Source organism: Erinaceus europaeus, chromosome 17, assembly GCF_950295315.1.
Source record: "Erinaceus europaeus chromosome 17, mEriEur2.1, whole genome shotgun sequence".
Taxonomy (NCBI): Eukaryota; Metazoa; Chordata; class Mammalia; order Eulipotyphla; family Erinaceidae; genus Erinaceus; species Erinaceus europaeus.
Window position 1 is genome coordinate 12,398,261 of NC_080178.1, and position 25,981 is coordinate 12,424,241.

A 25,981-nucleotide genomic window follows, 5' to 3' on the forward strand; every position below is an offset into this window, starting at 1 on the left:
GAGTGTTGTAAATCAGTATTAAATCACTAATAAAGAAACTTGAAAAAGTGTGTGAGAGCTCTATACAATTTTCTTTTTTAATATTTTATTTATTGGATTGGGACAGAGAGAAATTGAGGCTAGAAGTGGAAATGGAGAGGGAGAGAGAGAGAGAGAGAGCCCTGCAGTACTTCCCCATGACTCATGAAGCTGTCCCCTTTTAGGTAGGCACTGATATTTACCTGTGTTACATGTTAATTGTAGCAAGAAAATTTAATTGAGTGCATAATCACTGGGCCCTGTAGAATCTTCTCTAAGGGACACATAGAGATGTTTTATAGACATATTGAAATTGGTCCATATCAGTTGTCGTTCGAGAAATGCAAATAGCAACCACATTGAGACTCTACCACCCACCTGTGAGACTGGCCCACATCACCAAAACAAGAAATGACAAGTGTTGGTGAAGATGTGGACAGAAAGGAATTTTGGTACACTGTTGGTACATCTCTCATGGAAAACTTTATGGAGTGTGTCTTAAAGAAAATAAGAACTGGAATATCTTATGATCCAGCATTACTACACAGGGGTTTATAATCAAATTATACTAAAACAGTGCATTGTGCCTAACTATTGAACCAACACCTATTATGATACTATATGTGCAACACAGACATTTAGGAGATCCTACTGCCTCCTGTTCTGTCTCATCAGAATATGGCTTACAGGACTCTGTTTCCTGCTAGCACCAGACTGTGTGTGATACCCAACACCACCTGAGTCTAAGTCTTCAGTCTCCTTTCAGATCTGAACCTGTGACTATTAGCCTTGTACATAGGGCTGCTATGCAGGACTCAATTGAAGTCTCACAGAACAACAGATATAATGAAAAGATGCAGCGCTATAGATTCAATGCAATCTCTATTAAAAGCCAGAGACATATGCCAAGGAAGTTGAGCATGTTATCCAAAAATTGGTGTGGAATTATAAATACACATAAGTAGCAAAAGCACCCCTAAGGAAAAAGAAGACAAATGGAAGCATCACATTCCTGAATTTACTAAATAAAATTTAGTAAATAAAACAGTGTGGTAGTGGAATTCAGAGCCTTCAGGCCATCTTCCACCAATATTTCTCCCTTCTGGGAGTATGGACACCAACATTATTTTTAGGGTACTGAAGGTGGGAGTTCTGGCTTCTATAATTGCTTCTTTGCTGTACATGGACCTTAGTAGGTCAATCTATATCCCCATCTTCTCTCTCTCTTTTCCTAATAGAGTAGGTCTATGAAAAATGAAGCTTCTGGACATACTGCTGAGGTTGTCTTCTCAGGGAAGTCAGGATAGAATCAGAGTAGTATCTATAAATTGGTGACAGATTATGTAAGTTAGAAGATTGCCATCTTGGGTATGGTGTTTTGCATAGGATCGAAGAGAAAGGCCATATCATTATCATTATTGTGCTATGGTGCCATGGTTGAACTGATTTAATTGAGGTCATGAGAAGAAGTATAACAGGGTAGGTAATCAAGAAAAGTGGCATCAGTAAATACAAGCAAAGTTCTAGATCTCCCATGACTAGAAATATACAGATCTTATTTTTTTATTTTATTTACTTATTTATCTATTTATTTTTGAGTTATACAGATTTTAAAGAGAATGGTGAAGTCACAGAATTTCAGAAGGTTCAAAAAAATAAAATTTAAGAAGGCAAAAGATAATTATCATAACCAATTTCCTTGGTAGCTTTTGCTGAGCATGTCTTCTTTAATCTTGAAGGGTACTTCTCTCACACCTTTCAACTCCCAATCACACTTGTCTCTAACACTTGTATCTTAGTGAGTTACATAACAGTCACAGTTGTGAATTTTATGGACTTTGTTTTTTCTTTCTTTAACTCAATATCCAAAGTGAAGAAAATTTAGTTGATAATTCCCTTTTTGCTGCAGGGAAATTAGTTAAGAGCTATTTTTCTAACTGGCCCTGGAGGCTGAAATGAATAGCTAAAATTTTGACTGAATCACTCTCTAGTGAATAAGAAAGAAAACAGATATAAGATATAATTTTCAAGATGAGATTAATAAGAGAGATAACAGAGACATGATAGTGGAAAAAACAAGAGACTGAGAAAGGGATATGATTTGGTCACAGAACAGACATGTGCTAGTTTGGGGCCAGACCTCAAATTGACTGGTGGCTAAATCTACATTCTACCCACCCAGGATTGGAATGACATTCTGTGGTGTTGGGGAGATGACCTTTGATAAGGGGGCTAGGTGGTGGTGCACCTGGATAAGTTATCACATTACAGAATAGCATCATTGATCTTCTCTGCCACTGACAGTGGCTTTTCAGTTCTGGTTCATTGGGTACCATCACCTAGTACTGTTTCTTTACTTCAGACAATCTATTCCTCTCTGTTTCCAGTCACTGGTCACACCTGTGGCTTAGTGAGTTTTTGAAGAAATCATGGTTGTTTTTGTTGAATTTACTGGTGATTCTATTTTTTCTTTTTCTTCCTTCCTTCCTTTCTTCTTTCCTTCCTTCTTCCCTTTCTTTTCTTTCTTTCTTTCTCTCTCTCTCTCTCTCTTTCTTTCTTTCTTTCTTTCTTTTGCCAGAGTACTGCTCAGCTCTGGTTTATTTTTTTGTGTGGATTAAGCCTGGGACTTTGGAGCCTCAAGCATGAGAGTCTCTTTGCACCATCATTATGCTATCTACTCCTGCACTTTATTTATTTTTTTAATTAATAAGAGAATGGTCTGAATGGTCTTTGACTCCATAGTCATGTCTGGTAGTCTGGCACTTCAGCTTTGACATTCACAAATGAACTTTTCTGGAAAGAACTCTGTCCATGCTTTGGCCTGTTTAGTTTAGTTGTAAGAATTGGTGACCAAAGTACAAAGGTGCATTAGAATACTGAGGGTAAATTTTTTTCACAAAGTACATCATTAACTGATTCAGTTGCAAGTTTTTGAGTACCAGAGCAAACTACTGATATGGGCTTTGAATAACTTGAGTACATATCTCACTCCAAATCAATTCTGAGAAACAGCTTTCATGTTGATGCTGTTGAATACTGTTTGAATTTCCCTGACATTGACTTAATTTCTAGCAATTCTGACTCAGTTTGAGAATCAGCTGTTCAGTTTGGATGGCTTTTCACAGAATTTTGGATCAAGATGGTGGCCTGGGGAAATTCCAGATCCTTCAGATGATTTTTCTCTGTATCTCCACCTTAACAGTGATCCCTTATACTACATTGGAGAACTTCACTGGAGCCATGCCTGATCACTGCTGCTGGGTCCACCTCCTTGACAATGACACCATCTCTGTTAATGACAATGGGACCCTCAGCCAAGAGGACCTCCTGAGAGTCTTCATCCCCCTGGACTCCAGCCTGAGGCCAGAGAAGTGCCAGCACTTCGTCCACCCCCAGTGGCATCTCCTTCACCAGAAAGGCAGCTTCCTCAATATGACAGAGCTGAACATGGAGCCCTGTGTGGATGGCTGGGTGTATGACTGCAGCACCTTCTCTTCCACCATTGTGACTCAGGTGAGTGGACCTGTATATCTCTTATATCCACAGATTCTGGGAATGAGAAGAAAAGTTAATACACATTTTAGTGTAATAGTGGGTTTTAGTCTCTCTGTAGGTGTTCATTCATTTCTTCAGATAATTCTAATTACTTTTTTATTAAACAACAACTCCTGACTGTGGTGGTTTGACTTATATGCTGTGTAACTTAAAGATGGCATATAATAGGCATTCATTAAGAACCACATAATGAACCGGGTACATCTGGGTGACAAGTCTAGCAGATGGAGACTTGTCTCAAGTGGCCTCCCCCAGGGCTCTGTTCTGGCTCCTATGTTATTTAATATTTACATCAATGACCTCCCAGAAACTTCTTCAAGGAAGTTCATCTATGCCAATGACATCTGCTGTGCAACTCAGGCATCAAAGTTCGACATCCTTGAGGAAACACTCACGAAAGACATGTCTCTGATATCTGATTACTGTAAAAAATGGCGACTAATCCCTAGCACTGCAAAAATGGTATCATCTGTTTTCCATCTACACCATGCCTCGGCCTCGTGTGAGCTTAATGTGCAGCTTGGCGATACGAGAATCCGGCATGAAACCCAGCCAGTCTATCTTGGCATTACTCTCGATCGTACTCTGTCATTTCACGAACATCTCATAAAAACTGCAGCAAAGGTGGGCTCAAGGAATAACATCATTGCAAGACTGGCCAGCTCCTCATGGGGCGCGAGCGCTTCCACACTACGATCATCATCTCTGGCATTATGCTATTCCACTGCAGAATACTGTGCCCCAGTATGGTTCCGTAGCCCCCATGTCCACTTGGTCGATTCCAAATTATATTCCTCCATGAGGATCATTTCTGGAACCATCCATTCCACCCCGGTTCCATGGCTGCCAGTTCTTAGCAACATCGCCCTGCCAGATATTTGTTGGGATGCGGCATCATCTAAGTTCATTTCCCACGTCTACGCTCGACCGGACCTGCCAATATACGCAGATATCTTCACCCACCCTGTCCAACGCTTGACGTCTCGTCACCCAATCTGGTCCCCTACGCCTACACTGAACTTCTCTGTTCCAGTCTATTGGAAACAGAGTTGGCAGTCAGCTGAGGTAAAGAACAAACACCTCATCACAGACCCCTGCAAGTGTCAACCCGGCTTTGACCTAGCACGTTATGATTGGCCCTCCTCAATTGCTATCTAACAGGCCATGGCCGGTGCGCTGCTATGTTCCATTGCTGGGGAGCCAGAGATGACCCGAACTGCCCCTGTGGCTACAGACAGACTATGACCCACATAGTCAAGGACTGCCACCTCTCCAGATTCAAAGGAGGTCTCGAAACTTTACATCAGGCTCAACCTGACGCTGTTGACTGGCTATGGAAGAACTATACCTTACACTGCTATCTTCTGGCCTGTTTATCTGTATTTTTTAAAATCAAAATTATCAATATTGATAACCCTAAACTTTGGAGTCAAATTAGATTTTAATCAGACCAACATGTTTAATTAATTCTTCTCTGAATAAGTCATCTTTTGGCTGAAAATCAAATGATAGTAAGTCAAATGATGCTGGCACTCCTGTGGAGTGGCTCTAGCCAGGAGGTAATCCACCCATCCTCTCATCAGTTCTCAGGGACCACGTTATACAGAAAAGAGGACTCATGGAGCATTCTGGTACAAACACTCATTTACTGGAAGGTGGGTTTGGGTATATATAGAAAGTCAAGTGTTAAATATGTAGAGCTGTGTAGCCATACTCAGCCTTTTGTAACTAACTGGAAACATCTGTTAACCTACTAAAGGTCCTCTGTGTACACCAGATATTATACAATAGTCAAGTCATTTGAAAGTTTCATCTAGGGAGATTGTTCACTAATGAGCAAAGTGAATGCCTGAGGGAAAACATTCACTTCCCAGCACCACATAGCAGTGCTGAGCAGTGCTATGGTTTCTCTCTTCTCTCTCATAAATATCTATATAAATTAATCTTAGAGAAACAAATAGAATCTGTAGCATTATGATGTAGTTTCATCTGTAATTGCTTGCTTTAGTTAGTGAGTTAGGTAGTTATTGCATGGAGTAGGTCTCTCACAGTTTGATTCTGTTGTTCCCAGACCAGTGCATGTGTGTAGGGGACACAAATACACACACACACACACACACACACACACACACACACACAGAGAGAGAGAGAGAGAGAGAGAGAGAGAGAGAGGCAGGCTAAACTATATTGTCAGAGCTCCCCCTTGTTCCTTATCACTGTGAAGTGGTTCTATGAGTCAAACATGGCCACATGTGTGGCAAGGTGAGCACTATACCTTACACTGCTATCTTCTGGCCTGTTTATCTGTATTTTTTAAAATCAAAATTATCAATATTGATAACCCTAAACTTTGGAGTCAAATTAGATTTTAATCAGACCAACATGTTTAATTAATTCTTCTCTGAATAAGTCATCTTTTGGCTGAAAATCAAATGATAGTAAGTCAAATGATGCTGGCACTCCTGTGGAGTGGCTCTAGCCAGGAGGTAATCCACCCATCCTCTCATCAGTTCTCAGGGACCACGTTATACAGAAAAGAGGACTCATGGAGCATTCTGGTATAAACACTCATTTACTGGAAGGTGGGTTTGGGTATATATAGAAAGTCAGACAAAGAACATTTTTCAAATACATCAGAAATTACAGGTTTCTTAAAGGTCAGTTTGCCCCTATGGTAGGGGGCTGGTATGGCAAAAATTGATGTGATACATAAAACAATTAGTCTCTATGATGCAGGCAAGTCAATTATCCAAAGGTATTTGAGAGAAGCAAAGGGGTTAAACCAGTAAGGTGAGATAGAGAAAAGAAAAACAACGGTTGATGTAAATCATATATATCAAAGGACACAAGGAAATAAGATTTTGGGTTTTCTCTGTCTGGTGTTGGGGAGGTGTATGATAGAGTGTGTTCTCCTTTGTGATCAAAAGGTGAAGTGGGGAGTCGGGCGGTAACGCAGCGGGTTAAGCGCAGGTGGCGCTAAGCACAAGGACCAGCGGAAGGATCCCAGTTCGAGCCCCTGGCTCCACACCTGCAGGGGAGTCACTTCACAGGCAGTGAAGCAGGTCTGCAGGTGTCTGTCTTTCTCTCCCCCTCTCTGTCTTCCCCTCCTCTCTCCATTTCTCTCTGTCCTATCCAACAACAATGACATCAATAATAACTACAACGATAAAAACAACAACAACAAGGGCAACAAAAAGAATAAATAAATAAATAAATAAATAAGGTGAAGTGGATGTGTGAACTTTGAGTGAACCTTAAGGCAGGCAGCCATTTGGCCAGTTAGCAGGGAGAAAATAAGTGTGAGAGGCCTGTAGGATTTCTGTGAGCTTGAGAGACTAACAAGGAGAAACTGCGTCTGGGAAACTTTTCCCTTTTGGCTCATCTCTAAGGAGAGAGGCTAATAAGTGGGGTGTCTTTCCAGACCTCCGTCCAAGGATGGGCGAGCTTCCCTAAGTTCTACCAAGCTTTCACATAGTCCCACAAAATGATATATAAAAGGGAAGCTTGGATGAGTACTAAGGGCTTGGGATAAATTGTTTTCAAATCACATTAAAGGGTTTGGGTTATATTTCTACTACTTTTTGGTCGTAAACTTCTGCATATCTGTCAAATCTTGTTCTTTGTCTTTCAGTGGGATCTGGTATGTGAATCAGAGTCACTGGTCCCAGTGACTAAATTCTCATTCATGGCTGGAATGGTGGTGGGAAGCATCGTATGTGGCCATTTATCAGACAGGTGAGTGTTCTAGATCACAAATCTTTTTAATTTGATATAGTCCAATTGGCTCAGTCTTTTTTTTTTTCCTTGCCCATGGGTTGAAGTCTGTAAATGCATCTTTAGTGTTCACTCCATGAAATGTTTCACCAATATGTTCTTCTATGTATTTTAAACTTTCAGGTCTAATATTAAGATATTTGTTCCATTTTTAACTAATTTTGGTATATGGTGTTAATTGGTCATCTAATCTCATTTAAAATTTTTAAAAATTTCTTTATTGGGGAATAAATGTTTTATATTTGACATTAAATACAATTGTTTGTACAAGCATACCCTTTCCCAGTTTTCCATATAAAAATACTACCACCCACTAGATCCTCTGTCATCGTTTTTGGACCTTTATTCTCCCCACCCACCCACCCACCCCAGAGTCTTTTACTTTGGTGCAATACACCAATTCCATTCAGGTTCTACTTGTGTTTTCTCTTCTGATCTTTTTTTTTTTTAACTTCTGCCTGAGAGTGAGATCATCCCATATTCATACTTCTGTTCTGACTTATTTCACTTAACATGAATTTTTCAAGGTTCATCCAAGATCAACTGAAAATGGCGAAGTCACCGTTTTTTATAACTGAGTAGTATTCCATTGTGCATATATACAACTTGCTCAGCCACTCATCTGTTGTTGGACACCTGGGTTGCTTCCAGGTTTTGGCTATTACAAATTGTGCTGCCAAGAACACATGTGTACACAGATTTTTTTGGATGGGTGTGTTGGGTTCCTTAGGATATATCCCCAGGAGAGGAATTGCAGGATCATAGGGTAGGTCCATTTCTAGCCTTTTAAGAGTTCTCCAGACTGTTCTCCACAGAGGTTGGACCAATTTACACTCCCACCAGCAGTGCAAGAGGGTTCATTGACCCCACAACCTTTCCAACATTTGTTGCTGTTACCTTTTCTGATGTATGACATTCTCACAGGAGTGAAGTGGTATCTCATTGTTGTCTATTTGCATTTCTCTGACAATCAGAGACTTGGAGTATTTTTTTCATGTGTTTCTAAGCCTTTTGGTCCAGGACTTTTATTTTTGGGAAGATATTTGATAACTGTATCAATTTCATTAGCTGTGATGGGCCTGTTCATATTATCTAGTTCCTGTTTATGTAGTTTTGGAAGTTTGTATCTAGGTATCTAGGGAATCCTACATTTCTTCCAGGTTCTCTAGATTGGTGACATATAGATGTTCATAGAAGCCTCCCATGATATGTTGAATTTCTGCGGTATCTGTTGTGATATCTCCTCTTTCTTTTATGATCCTATTTATTTGGGTCTTCTTCCTTTTTTGTTTTGTGAGTCTGGCTAAAGGTTTGTCGACTTTTTCACTCTTTCAAAGAACCAAAATTTACTTTTATTGATTTTTTGTATGGTTTTCTTATTTTCAGTGTTACTGATTTCTGCCATACCTTTAGTGATTTCTGTCCTTCTGGTTGCTTTAGTGTTCCTTTGTTCTTCTTCTTCTAGGTCTTTAAGATGTACAATCAGGTTGTTTATTTGTGCTTTTTCTTGTTTCCTAATGTGTGCTTCTATGGCTATGAACTTCCCTCTCAGTACTGCCTTAGCTGTGTCCTAAATATTTTGACAGCTTGTATCTTCATTTTCATTGAACTCTTGAAACATTTTGATTTCTTCCTTGATTTCCTCTTTGACCCAGTAGTTGTTAAGGAGTGTACTGTTGAGCTTCCACATTTTGGGACTATTACTAATCTTTTGTTGATTTTTAAGTGTTAGTTTAATTCCACTGTGGTCTGAGAAGATGCTTGGGATAATTTCAATGCTCTTGAATTTGCTGATGCTGTCTTTGTGGCCTAACATATAGTCTATCCTTGAGAATAACCCATGTGGACTTGAGTAGAATGTGTATTTCAGTTTCTTGGGGTGAATGACTCTGAAAACATCCAGTAGTTCTAGTTTATCTATCTTGTTTTAGCTCCCTCATTTATTTGTTGATTTTCTGCCTGGGTGATCTGTCAAGTTGAGAGACAGGGGTGTTGAAGTTCCTACAATTACTGTGTTGCTGTTACTATATTGCTGTAGCTCTTTCAGTAGATGTCTGACATATTTAGGTGGATTCTCATTGGGTGCACAGATGTTAATGATTGTTAAGTCCTCCTGATTGACTGATACTCTGAGCATTAAATAGTGTCCATCCCTATCTTTTTAAATATTATTGATTTTAAAATCTATCATGTCAGATATGAGAATAGCTTTTCCTGCACTTTTTTGTGGGCCATTGGCCTGTGTGATAGTTTTCCATCCTTTCACTTTAAGTCTGTGTTTGTCTTGTTGTGTTAGGTGGGTTTCCTGTAGACAGCATATATTGGGTTTTTTTTTCTGACCCATCTTCCTACTCTGTGCCTTTTAATAGGTGAATCAGGCCATTGACATTTATTGATATCAAAGACTGAAGATATTTTAATGACATTCTTGTAGAGTTTTAGAGTGTTCTGATAAATGGCCTATTTATGGTGGTCTGACTGTTTATATGAGACCTTTCAGAACTTCTTTCAGGGCAGGCTTGCTGTTAGTTGATTCCTTCAACTGTTGCTTATCTGAGAAGAGTTTTATGCCTCCAACTTGTCTGAATGACAGCCTAGCAGGATACAGTAATTTTGGTTGAAAGCCTTGCACATTGAACACTCGATAGATATCTTGCCATTATTTTCTGGCCTGTATTGTTTGTGTGGAGAAATCTTCTGCTAATCTTAAGGGTTTTCCTCTGTAGGTGACTCTTTGTTTTTCTCTTGCAGCCTTCAGGATCCTTTCTTTATCCTTATTCCTTTCCATTCTAACAATGATGTGTCTTGGTTTCTTTAAGTCAGGGTTAATTCTGTTTGGGACCCTCTGGGCTTCTTGATCCTTTGTCTTTGATGTTGTCTAGACTAGAGAAGTTCTCAGCAATGATTACCTGAAGAATGCTTTCTTCCCCTGCCTCTCTTTCTTCCTCTGGCAAGCCAATAATGCATGTATTATTTCTTTTGAAGTCATCTCATAGGTCTCTGTTGTTGTTTTCAGTATCTCTTAATCTCTTTTTGAGCTCTCTTACTTCTTTTTTAGTTGTCTCTAATTCATCCTCGATCTTGCTAATTCTGTCTTCAGCCTCATTTATTCTATTCTCTCTCCCTTTTACTATTTTCTGGAGTTCATCTATTTTGTTACCCTGTTCTAATACTGCTTTAGCTTGTTCAGCTAGTTGTGTTCTGAGCTCAGCTATTTCAGCTTTCAGCTCTCTAATAACCTTGGGATAATTAGTGTTTTCTTCCAGAGTCTCATTTGTTGTTTCTGCATTTCTGATGACAATTCTTTCAAACTCCTTACTCATTCCTGTGATTATTTCCTTAACTGGAGTTTCAATGTCGACTTCATTATTTTGTGCTTCATCCTTTTGGGGGCTTTTAGCTGGACACTTGCTATGGTCCATTTCTCTATTATTTCTTCTTGTTGGTTTAACTGTTTTATATATTATGTTATGAGATCCCTCTCTCAGTACTTTTCAAATTACTGATCACTGTTGCCTGATTTGACTTGTGTCTAAGTAAAGTAATTAAAGGGTTGACAGTTGTGGAAGTTAACAGTTGTTTCAAAAGTATTTTAATCCCTGATTTGGAGCTCAGTGGCTTAAATCCTCTTTTGTTCCTTTTCTTCCCTGTAGGCTATGGAAGCCTGAGGGTTTTTAAACTGTAAGTAGGCTTCTTAGCTTTATCATTGACTCCTGACCAAGAGATAAAGCAGGGTGTGGCAGCGATAATACAGTGGTTATGTGAAGAGACTCTCATAGCCCCACTGCTAGGCCACCGAGGTATAGATCTGAGTTTCCTGAGTTTCCTGCTTAGTTCTCTGTCCCATGGTGTCAGCACATGGGCCTCCCCAGACCCCATGGGCAGCAGCAACGGAGACCCACCATTGCATTTGGTGAGTCTGCGGAGTCCTCTCTTCCCTTCAGCCGTCTTTTTGTTGATGAAACTGACTGGAGGTGGTGCCTCAACTGGTAAGCTGCAGCACTGTTACCGGCCACCCAATCTCTCCCTAGGCTCCTCTCTGTGCATGAGCCACATGTGTTTGCACTCACCGGTGATTTGGTGGGTTCCTGAAGTCACTCCAGTCCTGTCTTGTTGTGGTCCCGGGTGGTCTCCTGCATTGGAGAAGTTTTTCAAGTGATGAAGATAGTGGAGTCTACATATAGCAAACCTACAGCCAACATCATACTCAGTGGTGAAAAACTGGAAGCATTTCCTCTCAGATTAGGTACTAGACAGGGCTGCCCACTATCACCATTACTATTCAACAAAGTGTTGGAAGACATAACCATAGCAATCAAGCTGGAGCAAGGAATTAAAGGGATACAGATTGGGAGAGAAGAAGTCAAACTCTCCCTATTTGAAGATGACATGATAGTATACATTAAAAAAAAAACCTATGGAATCCAGCAAGAAGCTTTTGGAGATCATCAGACAATACAGTACGTGTCAGGCTACAAAATTAACATTCAAAAGTCAGTGGCATTCCTCTATGCAAACACTAATTTAGAAGAAATTGAAATCCAGAAATCAATTCCTTTTACTATAGCAACAAAAACAATAAAATATCTAGGAACAAGCCTAACAAAAGAAGTGAAAGACTTGTATACTGAAAATTATGAGTCAATACTCAAGGAAATTGAAAAAGACACAAAGAAGTAGAAAAATATTCCAAGTTCATGGGGTAGAAGAATTAACATCATCAAAATGAATATATTACCCAGAGCCATCTACAAATTTAATGCTATCCCCATCAAGATCCCAACCATAATTTTCAGGAGAATAGAACAAATGCTACAAATGTTAATCTGGAACCAGAAAAGACCTAGAATTGCCAAAACAAACTTGAGCAAAAAGAACAGAACTGGAAGCATCACACTCCCACATCTCAAATTGTATTATAGGGCTGTTGTCATCAAAACTGCTTGGTACTGGGACATGAATAGACACACTGACAAGTGGAATAGAATTGAGAGCCCAGAAGTAAGCCCCCACATCTATGAATATCTAATCTTTGACAAAGGTGCCGAGACTATTAAATAGGGAAAGCAGAGTCTGTTCAACAAATAGTGTTGGAAAAAACGGGTTGAAACATGCACAAGAATGAAAATGAACTGCTACATTTCTCCAAACATAGAATTAAATTCCTAGTAGATCAAGGACTTGGATGTTAGACCACAAACTATCAGATACTTAGAGAAAAATATTGACAGAACTCTTTTTCCACATAGATTTTAAAGACATCTTCAATGAAACGAAACCAATTACAAAGAAGACTAAGGCAAGCATAAACTGATGGGACTACATCAAATTAAAAAGCTTCTTCACAGCTAAAGAAACCACTACCCTATCCAAGAGACCCCTCACAGAATGGAAGAAGATCTTTACATGCCATATATCAGACAAAAGTTTAATAACCAAAATGTATAAATAGCTTGCCAAACTCAACAACAATAAAACAAATAACCCCATCCAAAAATGGGGAGAAGACATGGACAGAATATTCACCACAGAAGATATCTAAAAGGCTGAGAAACACATGAAAAAATGCTCAAAGTCTTTGAAATGCAAATGAAGACAACAATGAGATACCACTTCACTCCTATGAGACTGTCAAACATCAGAAAAGGTAGCAACAACAAATGCTGGGGAGGGTGTGGGGTCAAAGGAACCCTCCTGCACTGCTGGTGGGAATGTAAATTAGTCCAACCTCTGTGGAGAACCGTCTGGAGAACTCTTAAAAGGCTAGAAATAGACCTACCCTATGATCCTGCAATTCCTCTCCTGGAGATATATCCTAAGGAACCCAACACACCCATCCAAAAAGATTTGTTTATACCTAATTCTTAACAGCACAATTGTTAATAGCCAAAACCTGGAAGCCACCCAGGTGTCCAACAACAGATGAGTGGCTGAGCAAGTTGTGGTATATATACACAATGGAATACTACTCAGCTATTAAAACCGGTGACTTCACCATTCTCAGTCGATCTTGGATGAACCTTGAAAATTCATGTTAAGTGAAAAAACTCAGAAACTGCTGCTATTCACATGGTTGGCCTCGCAACCAAGGTAAGCCTCTGGCCTTCCCATCATCGGATCTAGTGACCGCGTGATGTAGAAAAGAAGCACCAGTAGAAATTCAGGTATGAACTTCTAATTTTATTTTGAGAAGGACAAGCTTATATAGCAAATAGAACAAAGGACATTTCTCACATGAGGCAATGTGGTAGGCTTTGAAGGTCAGAACCTTCATGGAAAAAGTTCTAAGGAATGAAGAGAATTGATAGTGGTAAAGGTGAGTTCCGGAGTGATTAGTGGCAAGAGAGAAACAGACAGAAAGAGGCCTTGAAGGCAGAAAGATAAGATAGAGGAGTTAGACCAAGGTGGAGGAGGTGAAGGGAACAGAAAGAAAGGCTTCTTAGTCAAGGCAGAATGGAGTATGTCTGGTCAAAAGCAGTTGAACTATAGTGAACTTTAAGCAGGCAAACTATTTTGTTTATAGCAAGGAAATGAGTTAAGTGTTAGGGTATGTAGGTTCTTGTGATGCTCGGGAGACTGACAAAGGGAAACTGAGTCAGGAAAGCTTTTCCTCCATGATCAATCCCTGAAAGGGAGAGACTGACAGGTGGGGTGTGTTTTCAGACCTCCACCTTTATAATGGAGTTTCCCTATGCTCTTACCATGTTTTCACAATTAACCCTACAAGAAACAGAAGGATGAATATGGGATGATCTCACTCTCAGGCAGAAGTTAAAAAACAAGATCAGAAGAGAAAACACAAGTAGAACCTCAACTGGAATTGGCATATTGCACCAAAGTAAAAGACTCTAGGGTGCGTGGGTGGGGGGAAATACAGGTCCAAGAAAGATGACAGAGGACCTAGTAGGGGTTGTATTGTTATATGGAAAGCTGGGAAATGTTATGCATGTACAAAGTATTGTATTTACTGTCAAATGTAAAACATTAATTCCCCAATAAAGAAGTTAAAAAAAACAAATTAGAAAAAGAGCTTTCTTATACTCAGCATTATTCTACAGACAGGTAGAAAATTTCTGTACTATATGCAGATTTTTATGGATCAAGAGTTTTTTAATTTTCTTGAATTTTGTAACTGTTGATATTACCCTATAATCTAACTTGCTTCTTTCTCCCCCTTTCTTCCCATTTCTCTCTCTCTCTCAGGTTTGGGAGGAAGATAGTCCTCAAATGGAGTATCCTCCTCTTGGCCATTGCTAGCACTTGTATAACATTTTTTGCCAGCTTCCCTATTTACTGCTCACTTCGTTTTTTATCTGGAATTTCATCCATAGCTATTATGACAACTGTTATTTTGCTCAGTAAGTCTTATTTTGTATTTTCTACACTTTCTAGTGTTAACTTGAAAGTCTACCTTTGTTTGAAATCAAAATTCTGTGTTTTCTTTTAGTTGTAGAGTGGACAGTGCCCCAGTTCCAGGCATTGGGAGTAACACTGGTATCTGTTGCCATGAATATTGCACAGACAGCCTTGGGAGGTCTGGCTTTTGCCTTTCGAGACTGGCATATACTCCAGCTAGTGTTGTCTGTACCATTTTTTGCCTTATTTCTGTGTACTAGGTATAGACTTTGTTTTCCTTTGTCTTGTGGGATAACGGTATGCAAATGTTGATAGATTCAGCATGAAAATGTCTGTTTCACACAACATGCCTTGCTCAGGTGGGTGGCAGAGTCTGCTCAGTGGCTGGTTATCTCCAACAGACCTGAGGAGGGCTTAAAGGAGCTGAGAAAAGCTGCACATTGCAATGGAATAAGGGATGCCGAGAACACTCTAACCATAGAGGTAAGGAGACTAAGAGCCTGATTATGGGATAGAAGGATGTGAATAGATATTTTGGCAATAAAAACATAAAATCTCACTATGAAAAGAGAAACTATATCAGTGACTTAGGAAAATGCAAATCAAATCCACTGTAAGATATTACTATATGCATATTCAGATGGCTATATAAAGTTATAAGTAAGAAAAAAGTCACCCCCTTCCCTAGGCAGATGACCCCACCAATATGTCCTGGAGCTAGTGGTCATTCTATTGATGCTATAATATTATACCCAGGATGCTGGAGTTTAGCAATAAGGGATTCTGCTCATTATGATATGGTGGATAGATTGAAGAAGAGACACAGAACTATTAGGAGAAACAGAAAGAGTAACCAGCCTGTTTCAAATAGTTCTCAACTGTGCAGATTGAGTCCAGAAAACCAATTCCTAGGACTTAACTAATTATTTTCTCCCAATTATTTAGTCATATATTTGCCTCATATTTTAATCTGTCCAGTTGTACTTTTAATTATTATTCAAGTCATTTATATCTTGCCCAACATGATTGTGAAACGTTCTGTGGAGGTGCCTTTGAATGTATTCCCAAGAATGAGAATAATTGAAAAGAATTTGAGTAATATACATAGACTGATATCCTGAGTCACAAGCTAACTTATTGCTCATCTACAAAGCCTGCTAGTGATCTCCCAGCCTGGAGAGTGAAACCTCGGGAGAATCATGTATCTTCAGAATTTCTCGATCAATTGAGGTTTGAGGCAAAATTTCAGAGGTAGTATTTTGAAAATATTCATTGATATGATGTGCTTTTGGATAGAATAAAATGACGCTGCTGTTGCTGTTGAAGCTGTTGCCATGATACTTGTATTGGAGATTATTGACTCTAATAATAGTCCTAAGAGGCCTTTACTTCTGTGCATATGATTTAAAGTTCTGAACTAGAGCAGAGTCACCTACCATTTCATGGGTTAAATTAACAGGTAATCAAGCTTCAGCTCACTATTTAAAGATGAATAAATAGATACACTAATATTTGTAATGTAGTGGTGTGTGATGCAGGGAGTAAATGAAGTATGCTTCACAGGAGGTGTGACATTGGACATAGGATAATTTTCTTTTTTAACAGAAGGAGCATGAAAAAGATATTAGTAGTTCCTTGAATATAACAAAATTATAGGATCTAGAGGTATAGACCCTATGTTCTTAAACTGAATCATTAACAACTCATAATCTTTTATTAAAATTTAAAAAATATCTTTATCTGTTGGATAGAGACTGCCAGAAGTTGAGATGGGAGGGGGACATAGAGATGGAGACAGAGAGACATCTGCATCACTGCTTCACCACTCACAAAGCTTTCCCCCTACAGCTGGGGATGGGGGCACAAACCTGGGTTCTTGTGCTTTGTAACATGTGTGCTCAACCAGGTGTTCCCTGTTACTCATGTAACCTCTACTGAATGATTATAATGTCCTTGTGTTTGAATTGGAAAAAGGAGGTCCAGCTATCCAGACATGTTTTTTAGTTGATGATAACAGGTGAGACTTATTGAGCTGAGTACTAGTCCAGCCAGTGAGGGGTTCCATTGAAGGTTCAACCTGGAATAATTGAAAGAAAGTGGATATTTCTAGGAAACATTAGTGTCCTGGACCAAAGCTCTTGTGGTCCCCAATTCTGAATGGCCTAATTATTTTTTAAAATTTGTGTAATATAGATAACAGGTCTGCATTTTTCCCAGGGGAGGTTAGGATCTCAAGAGGAAACAATTTTATAGTACAGAGAGAAATATTTAAATTCAGATTTACTTCCACCTGTCTCTCCATTAACTTTAACAGTTTTAACAAAAACTTGATGTTTAATTGCAGGAATGTGCTTCACTGTCCTTGAGACTGAAATATCCACTCAGGATAACTAAAAGTTACTCAAACAAGGAAAAATATTCTGAGATTTACACTTATTCTTGTGAAGACTAGTGTGAAAAACATCCTACTGACTGAAGGATACAGAAGAAGTGCACAGCTCTAGCAAAAATGGTCCAACTTTTTATAGTTTTTTAGCACAGAAATTCCACAGTAAGATTATACCAGTAAGAAGTATAGTGGGTACATCTGGAAAAAAGTGGGGTCACAGCAGAGGTAAAAATTACACTGGGTAAATATATATTTTCTCAAGACAAGTACAGTGTTTTCACAATTTTAGCTAATCCTGTATGTAAATGAGGAATGTAATGTCTCTGAATACTAACAGGTCACACAGGTTCCCATCAGTTCAGTAATGATGGCTTTGGCAGAAGGGATTTTGGCCTTTGTTGACAACCACTGATATATGGAAATCTACACAGTTTATATGAAGTGACTTGATGGGGATTGCATTACATTTCAGAATCTTTTTCTATTTCCTTGAATAGTGACTCATAATTTTCAGTATACAAGTCTTTCACTTCTTTTGTTAGGTTTAGTCCTAGATATCTTTTTGTTCACTTTTTTTTATTGGGGAATTAATGTTTTACATTCAACAGTAAGTACAATAGTTTGTACATGCATAACATTCCCCAGTTTCCCATATAACAATACAACCCCCACTAGGTCCTCTGAATCCTTCCTGGACCTGTATTCTCCCCACTCACGCACCCCAGAGTCTTTTACTTTGGTGCAATACGCCAATTCCATTTCGGGTTCTACTTCTGTTTTATTTTCTGATCTTGTTTTTCAACTTCTACCTGAGAGTGAGATCATCCCATATTCATCCTTCTGTTTCTGACTTATTTCACTCAACATGATTTTTTCAAGGTCCATCCAAGATTGGCTGAAAATGGTGAAGTCACCATTTTTTACAGCTGAGTAGTATTCCATTGTGTATATAGACCACAACTTGCTCAGCCACTCATCTGTTGTTGGACACCTGGGTGGCTTCCAGGTTTTGGCTATTACAAATTGTGCTTCCAAGAACATATGTGTACACAGATCTTTTTGGATGGATATGTTGGGGTCCTTAGGATATATCCCCAGGAGAGGAATTACACGATCATAGGGTAGGTCTATTTATAGCCTTCTGAGAGTTTTCCAGACTGTTCTCCACAGAGGTTGGACCAATTGACAGTCCCACCAGCAGTGTAAGAGGGTTCCTTTGACACCACACCCTTTCCAGTATTTGCTGCTGTTACTTTTTCTGATGTATGACATTCTCATAGGAGTGAAGTGGTATCTCGTTGTTGTCTTCATTTGCATTTCTCTGACAATCAGAGACGTGGAGCATTTTTTCATGTGTTTCTCAGCCTTTTGGATCTCTTCTGTGGTGAATATACTGTCCATGTCTTCTCCCCATTTTTGGATGGGGTTATTTGTTGTCTTGTTGAGTTTGGCAAGCTCCTTATATATGTTGGTTATTAACCTCTTGTCTGATGTATAGCATGTAAAGATCTTCTCCCATTCTGTGAGGGGTCTCTTGGTTTGGGTAGTGGTTTCTTTAGCTGTGAAGAAGCTTTTTAATTTGATGTAGTACCATAGGTTTATACTTGCCTTAGTCTTCTTTGTAATTGGATCCGTTTCATTGAAGATGTCTTTAAAATTTATGTGGAAAAAGAGCTCTGCCAATATTTTCTTCTAAGTATCTGATAGTTTGTGGTCTAACATCCAAGTCCTTGATCCACTAGGAATTTACTTTTGTATTTGGTGAAATACTGTGGTTCAGTTTCATTCTTCTGCATGCTTCAACCCATTGTTTCCAACACCATTTGTTGAAGAGACTCTGGTTTCCCCATTTAATAGTCTGAGCCCCTTTGTCAAAGATTAGATGTCCATAGGTGTGTGGCTTACTTCTGGGCTCTCAATTCTATTCCACTTGTCAGTGTGTCTATTCATTTCCCAGTACCAAGCAGTTTTTATGACAATGGCCCTATAATACAGTTTGAGATCTGGAAGTGTGATGCCTCCAGTTCTGTTCTTTTTCCTCAAGATTGTTTTGGAAATTCTAGGTCTTTTCTGGTTCCAGATAAACATTTGCAGCATTTTTCTATTCTCCTAAAAAATGTGGTTGGGATCTTGATGGGGATAGCATTAAATTTGTAGATGGCTCTGGGTAGTATATTGATTTTGATGATGTTAATTCTACCAACCCATAAACATGGAATATCTTTCCCATTCTTTGTGTCTTTTTCAATTTCCTTGAGTAGTGACTCATAATTTTCAGTATACAAGTCTTTCACTTTTTTGGTTAGTCTTATTCCTAGATATTTTATTGTTTTAGTTGTTATAGTAAAAGGAATTGATTTCTGGATTTCATCTTCTTCTAACTTAGTGTTTGCATAGAGGAATGTCACTGACTTTTGAATGTTAATTTTGTAGTCTGACACCTTACTGTATTTCCTGATGATTTCCAAAACTTCTTGCTGTATTCCTAAGGTTTTTCTGTGTATACTATCTTGTCATCTGCAAATAGGGACAGTGTGAGTTCTTCTCTTTGAATCTGTATCCCTTTAATTTCTTGCTCCTGCCTGATTGCTCTGGCAAGAACTTCCAACACTATGTTGAATAGTAATGGTGATAGTGGGCAGCCCTGTCTAGTACCTGAACTGAGTAGAAATGCTTCCAGTTTTTCACCATTGAGTATGATGTTGGCTGTAGGTTTGCTATATATAAGTTCCACTATCTTGAGGAATTTTCCTTCTATTCCCATTTTTTGTAGTGTTTTGATCATAATGGGATGTTGTATTTTGTCAAAGGCTTTCTCTGCATCTATTGATATGACCATGTGGTTTTTGGTCTTGCTTTTGTTGATGTGGTGGATCACATTGATTAATTTATGTATATTAAACCAACTTTGCATGCCTGGGATAAACCTCACTTGGTCATGATGCACAATCTTTTTAATATACTGCTGTATCCGGTTGGCTAGAATTTTGCTCAGTATTTCATCATCTATGTTCTTCAGATATATTGGTCTGTAGTTTTCTTTTTTGGTTGTGTCCCTGTCTGCTTTTGGTATGAGAGTGATGTTAGCTTCATAGAAGCTGGCAGGGAGTATTCCAGTGTCTTCAATCTTCTGGAAGACTTTTAAAAGTAGAGGTATTAGTTCTTCTTTGAAGGCTTTGTAGAATTCATTTGTAAAACCATCTGGCCCAGGACTTTTACTTTTGGGGAGATTTTTGATAACTGTTTCAATTTCGTTAGCTGTGATGGGCCTGTTCATGTTATCCACTTCCTCTTTACTTAGTTTGGGAAGTTGGTAGGTAGCTAGGAAATCATCCATTTCTTCCAGGTTCTCTAGCTTGGTGGCATATAGTTGTTCATAGAAGCCTCGCATGATATGTTGAATTTCTGTGCTGTCTGTTGTGATATTTCCTCTTTCATTTACTATCCGATTTATTTGGTTCTTCTCCATTTTTTGTTTTGTGATTCTGGCTAAAGGTTTGTTGATTTTGTTCACTCTTTCAAAGAACCAACATTTACTTTTGTTGATCTTTTGTATAGTTTTCTTATTCTCAATGTTATTTATTTCTGCCCTAACTTTTGTGATTACTATCCTTCTGGTTGCTTTAGGGTTCCTTGGTTCTTCTTCTTCTAGGTCTTTAAGATGTGCAATCAGGCTGTTTATTTGCGTTTTTTCTTGTTTTCTAATGTGTGCTTGTATAGCTATGAACTTGCTTCTCAGTACTGCCCTAGCTGTGTCCCAAATATTTTGATAGCTTGTGTCTTCATTTTCATTGAACTCTTGAAACATTTTGATTTCTTCCTTGGTTTTCTCTTTGACCCAGAGGTTGTTAAGAAGTGTACTGTTGAGCTTCCACATTTTGGGACTATTACTAATCTTTTGTTGATTGTTAAGTGTTAGTTTCATTCCACTGAGGTCTGAGAAGATGTTTGGGATGATTTCAATGCTCCTGAATTTGCTGATGCTGTCTTTGTGGCCTAACATATGTTCTATCCTTGAGAATGACCCATGTGGATTTGAGTAAAATGTGTGTTCCAGTTTCTTGGGATGAATGACTCTGAAAATATCCAATAGTTCTAGTTTATCTATCTCCTAACTTAGCTCCCTCATGTCTTTATTATTTTTCTGCCTGGATGATCTGTCAAGTTGAGAGAGTGGGGTGTTGAAGTCCCCTACTATTACTGTGTTGCTATTAGTATATTGCTGTAGCTCTTTCAGTAGACATTTGATGTATTTAGATGACTTCTCATTGGCTGCACAGATGTTAATGATTGTTAAGTCCTCTTGATTGACTGATCATCTGAGCATTAAGTAGTGTCCATTCCTATCTTTTTTAATCTTATCTATTTTAAATTCTATCATGTCAGATATGAGAATAGCTGTTCCTGCCCTTTTTTGTGGGCCATTGGCTTGTATGGTAGTTTTCCATCCTTTCACTTTAAGTCTGTGTTTGTCTTGTTGAGTTAGGTGGGTTTCCTGTAGACAGCATATTGTTGTGTTGTATTTTCTGATCCATCTTCCTACTCTGTGCCTTTTAATAGGTGAATTCAGGCCATTGACATTTATTGATATCAAACATTGAAGATATTTTAATGACATTCTTGTAGAGTTTTAGAGTGTTCTGATATATGTCCTATTTATGATGGTCTGACTGTTTATAGAAGACCTTTCAGAACTTCTTTCAGGGCAGGCTTGGTGATAGTTGATTCCTTCAATTGTTGCTTGTCTGAAAAATTTTGATGCCTCCATCTTGTCTGAATGACACTCTAGCAGCATATAGTATTCTTAGTTGAAAGCCTCTTTCATTGAGCACTCGATAGATATCTTGCCATTCTCTTCTGGCCTGTAGTGTTTGTGTGGAGAAGTCTGCTGCTAATCTTATGGGTTTTCCTCTGTAGGTGACTCTTTGTTTTTCTCTTGCAGCCTTCAGGATCCTTTCTTTATCCTTTTTCCTCTCCATTCTAAAGAGGATGTGTCTTGATGTCTTTAAGTCTGGGTTAATGCTGCTTGGGACCCTCTGGGCTTCTTGAATCTTTATGTCTTTGATGTAGTTTAGACTAGAGAAGTTTTCAGCTATTATGGCCTGAAGAATGCTTTCTTCCCCTCCCTCTCTTTCTTCCTCTGGTAAGCCAATAATGTGTATATTGTTTCTTTTGAAGTCATCCCATAGGTCTCTGTTGTTGTTTTCAGCATCTCTTTTTGAGATCTCTTACTTCTTTTTTAGTTGTCTCTAATTCATCCTCTATCTTGCTAATTCTGTCTTCAGCCTCATTGATTCTATTCTCTCTTCCCTCTACTGTTTTCTGGAGTTCATCTATTTTGTTTCCCTGTTCTGATACTATTTTAGCTTGTTCAGCTAGTTGTGTTCTTAGCTCAGTTATTTCAGCTTTCAGCTCTCGAATAACCTTGAGATAGTGTTTTCTTCCAGAGTCTCATTTGTTGTTCCTGTGTTTCTGATTACAGTTCTTTCAAACTCTTTACTCATTCCTATGATTATTTCCTTAGCTAATGTTTGGATGTTGAACTCGTTATTTTGCTCTTCACCCTTTGGGGGGCTTTTAGCTGGACTGTTGTCCTGGTTCATTTCTCCAATATTTCTTCTTGTTGGTTTACCCATTTTATATATTATGTTATGAGTCCCTCTCTTAGTACTTTTCAAATTACTGATCACTATTTCCTGGATTGACCTGTGTCTAAGTAAGGTAATTAAAGGGTTCACAGTGGTGGAATTTAACTGTTGTTTCAATAGTATTTTAATCCCTGTGTTGGAGCTCAGTGATTTAAAAGCCTCTTTTTTATTTTTTTCTTCTCTGTAGGCTATGGGAGCCTGAGGGCTTCTAACTATAAGTAGGCTTCTTAACTTAATCACTAACTCCTGACCAAGAGATAAGGCAGGGTGTGGCAGACATAGTCCAGTGGTTATGCAAAGAGACTTTCACAGCCCCACAGCTATGCCACCAAGGTATAGGTCTTCTTCTGAATTTCCTAGTTAGATCTCTGTCCCCCGGTGGCCCTCCCTGCCGCTGCTCCAGATTCTGAGGGCAGTAAGCAATGGAGACTCAGGGTTGCACTTGGTGAGTCTCCGGGAAGTCCTCTCCTCCCTTCAGCTGTCCCCTTGCTGGTGGATCAGACTGGAGGTGGTGCCTCAACTGATAGACCGTCTGACTGTTACCAGCCACTTTGTCTCTCCCTAGGATACTCTCTGTCACCAACCATGTGTGTTTGCACTCACTGGTGCTTTGGTGGGTTCCTGTAGTCGTTCTAGTCCTGTCTTATTTCAGTCCCAGGTGGTCTCCTTTGGTATTCCTAGTTGATCCGGGAGAGGAGAGGAGAGGAGAGGAGAGAAACAAATCTGCTGCTGCTCGTAGCCCCACCTTAGTCCTAGATATCTTATTGTTTGTGTTGTTATAGTACAAGGAATTGATTTCTGAATTTCTTTTTCCTCTTCTAATTTGGTGTTTGTATGTTAATTTTGTAGACTGAGAACTTGCTATATTATCTGTTAATTTCCAAATGCTTCCTGCTGGATTCTTTAGGTTTTCAACATATACTCATATCATGTACAAGTCGTGAGAGGTTGAATTCTCTTCCAGTCTGTATTTCTTTAATTCCTTGCTCCTGCCTGATTGCTATAGTAAGCTCTCCCAACACTATGTTGAATAGTAAGGGTGATAATGGGTAACCTTGTCTAGTACCTGATCTGAGGGGTATACTTTCTGTTTCTCACCATTGAGTATGATGTTGGCTACAGGTTTGCTATATATGAACTCCACTAACTTAAGGAGTTTACCATCTATTCCCTAATTTATTTTCCCTTTTGTTGTCCTTGCTGTTTTTTTATTGTTGTTTTAATTATTATTGTTGTTGATGATGTCATCATTGTTGGATAGGACAGAGAGAAATGCAGAGAGGAGGGGAAGACAGAGAGGTGGAGAGAAAGACAGACACCTGAAGACCTGCTTCACCTCTTGTGAAGTGACTCCCCTGCAGATGGGGAGCCAGGGTTCTATATTCCCTATTTTTGTAGCACTTGATTATGAAGGAATGTTGGATTTTGTCAAATCCTTTCTCTACATTTATTGATATAATCTAGGTTTCTGGTCTTGCTTTTATCAATGTGGTGGATCACATTTATTGATTTACATATATTAAACCAAGATTTCATCCCTGGGAAAAAATCCAGTTGGTGATGATGAACAGTCTTTTTTGTAACTGTATCTGGTTGGCTAAAATTTTGTTCAATATTCTAGCATCTATGTTTATCAGCGATACCGGACTGTAATTTTCTTTTTTTCTTTCTTTTTGTTGTTGTTGTTGTTGTATTCCTATCTGCTTTTGGTATCAGGGTGATGTTGCCTTCATACAAGCTGGATGGGAGTATTCTTGTAGCTTCAATCTCTTGAAGCTACAAGAATCTTTTTATTCTCTTTTATGAGCATAGCTGTACCTGACCCCCCCTTTTTTGACAATTATCTTGTATGATAGTTTCCCCTCTTTTCACTTTGAGTCTGTGTTAGTCTTGTTCAGTTAGGTGGGATTCCTGCATACAACATATGGATTGGTTGTGTTTTCTGATCCATCTTCCTACTCTGTGCCTTTTAACAGGTGAATTCAGGCCATTGACATTTATTGATATTATAGACTGATGACATTTTGATGTCATTATTCTAGACTTTTGGTGTGTTCTGATATATGGCCTGTTTATGGTGATGTGATTGTTTTTTTTTAATTTCTATTGGGGGATTAATGGTGTGCAGTCAACAGTAAAATACAATAATTTTTACATGCATAACTTTTCCATATAACAATATAATCCCCACTAGGCCCTCCTTTGCCATCATGTTTCAGGACCTGAACCCTACCTCCACACCCCAGAGTCCTTTAGTTTGGTGCAATACACCTGACCCAGTCTAATTTCTGTTTTCTGTTTATTGTTCAATTTTTTTTTTGTAATTGGATTTGTTTCATTGAAAATGCCTTTAAAGTTTAGATGAAACAGAGTTCTGCCAATATTTTCCTCTAAGTATTTGATAGTTTCTGGTATAGCATCCAAGGAGTGTTGAAATCCTCTACTATTACTGTGTTGCTGTTAATATATTACTGTAGCTCTTTCAGTAGATGTTTGATGTATTTAGATGGCCTCTTCTTGGGTGTATAGATGTAAATAATTGCTAAGTCCTCTTGATTGACTGATCATCTGAACATTAAGTAATGTCCATCCCTATATTTTTAAATTTTGTTAATTTTAAGGTCTAATTTGTCAGATTGAGAATAGCTGTTCTTGCCCTTAAAAATTTTTTTTATATTTATTTTATTTATTTTCCCTTTTGTTGCCCTTATTTTTTTATTGTGTGGTAGTTATTGTTGTTGTTATTAATGCCATTGTTGTTAGATAGGACAGAGAGAAATGGAGAGCAGAGGGGAAGGCAGAAAGTGGAAGAGAAAGAGAGACACCTGTAGACCTGCTTCACCATCTGTGAAGCGACTCCCCAGCAAGTGGGGAGCTGGGGGTTCAAACCGGGATCCTTAAGCTGTTCCTTGCACCACATGTGCTTAACCCGCTGTTCTACACCTGACTTCCATTCTTGCCCTTTTTTTGGTGATCCATTGGCTTTTCTGGTATATTTCCATCCTTCCACTTTTGAGTCTGTGTTAGTCTTGTTGAGTTAGGTGGGATTTTGTTGATTGGAATAGGGCAGAATTATACCTCTGTTGTCTAATAATTTTGTAAATCAACATTAAAGCATTAATAAAAATAAAAAAATCTCTTCTATTACAAAAGTATAATCCTAATATTGATACTCAGTGTGGCAATAAAATAGAAAGGGCATTCTTGATGCTGTATGCCTAAGAGGTCTTCAATTTTGGAT

At 38.7% G+C, this 25,981-nt stretch overlaps 2 protein-coding genes across 3 annotated transcripts in view; both read left to right on the top strand.

Moving 5' to 3' along the window:
* Nucleotides 1-25,981, top strand: part of LOC103116472 (organic anion transporter 7-like) — a 272,851-nt gene that overhangs the window by 75,181 nt on the left and 171,689 nt on the right. The window lies entirely within an intron of this gene.
* LOC103116521 (organic anion transporter 7-like) overlaps nt 2,969-25,981 on the top strand; it is a 28,159-nt gene continuing 5,146 nt past the window's right edge. Inside the window, exons 1-5 of the mRNA XM_060176389.1 lie at nt 2,969-3,531; nt 7,205-7,308; nt 14,551-14,705; nt 14,795-14,963; nt 15,063-15,186. Of these exons, the coding sequence (XP_060032372.1) occupies nt 3,130-3,531; nt 7,205-7,308; nt 14,551-14,705; nt 14,795-14,963; nt 15,063-15,186 (954 nt within the window). The 5' untranslated portion in view covers nt 2,969-3,129. The remainder of the gene's footprint in view (nt 3,532-7,204; nt 7,309-14,550; nt 14,706-14,794; nt 14,964-15,062; nt 15,187-25,981) is intronic.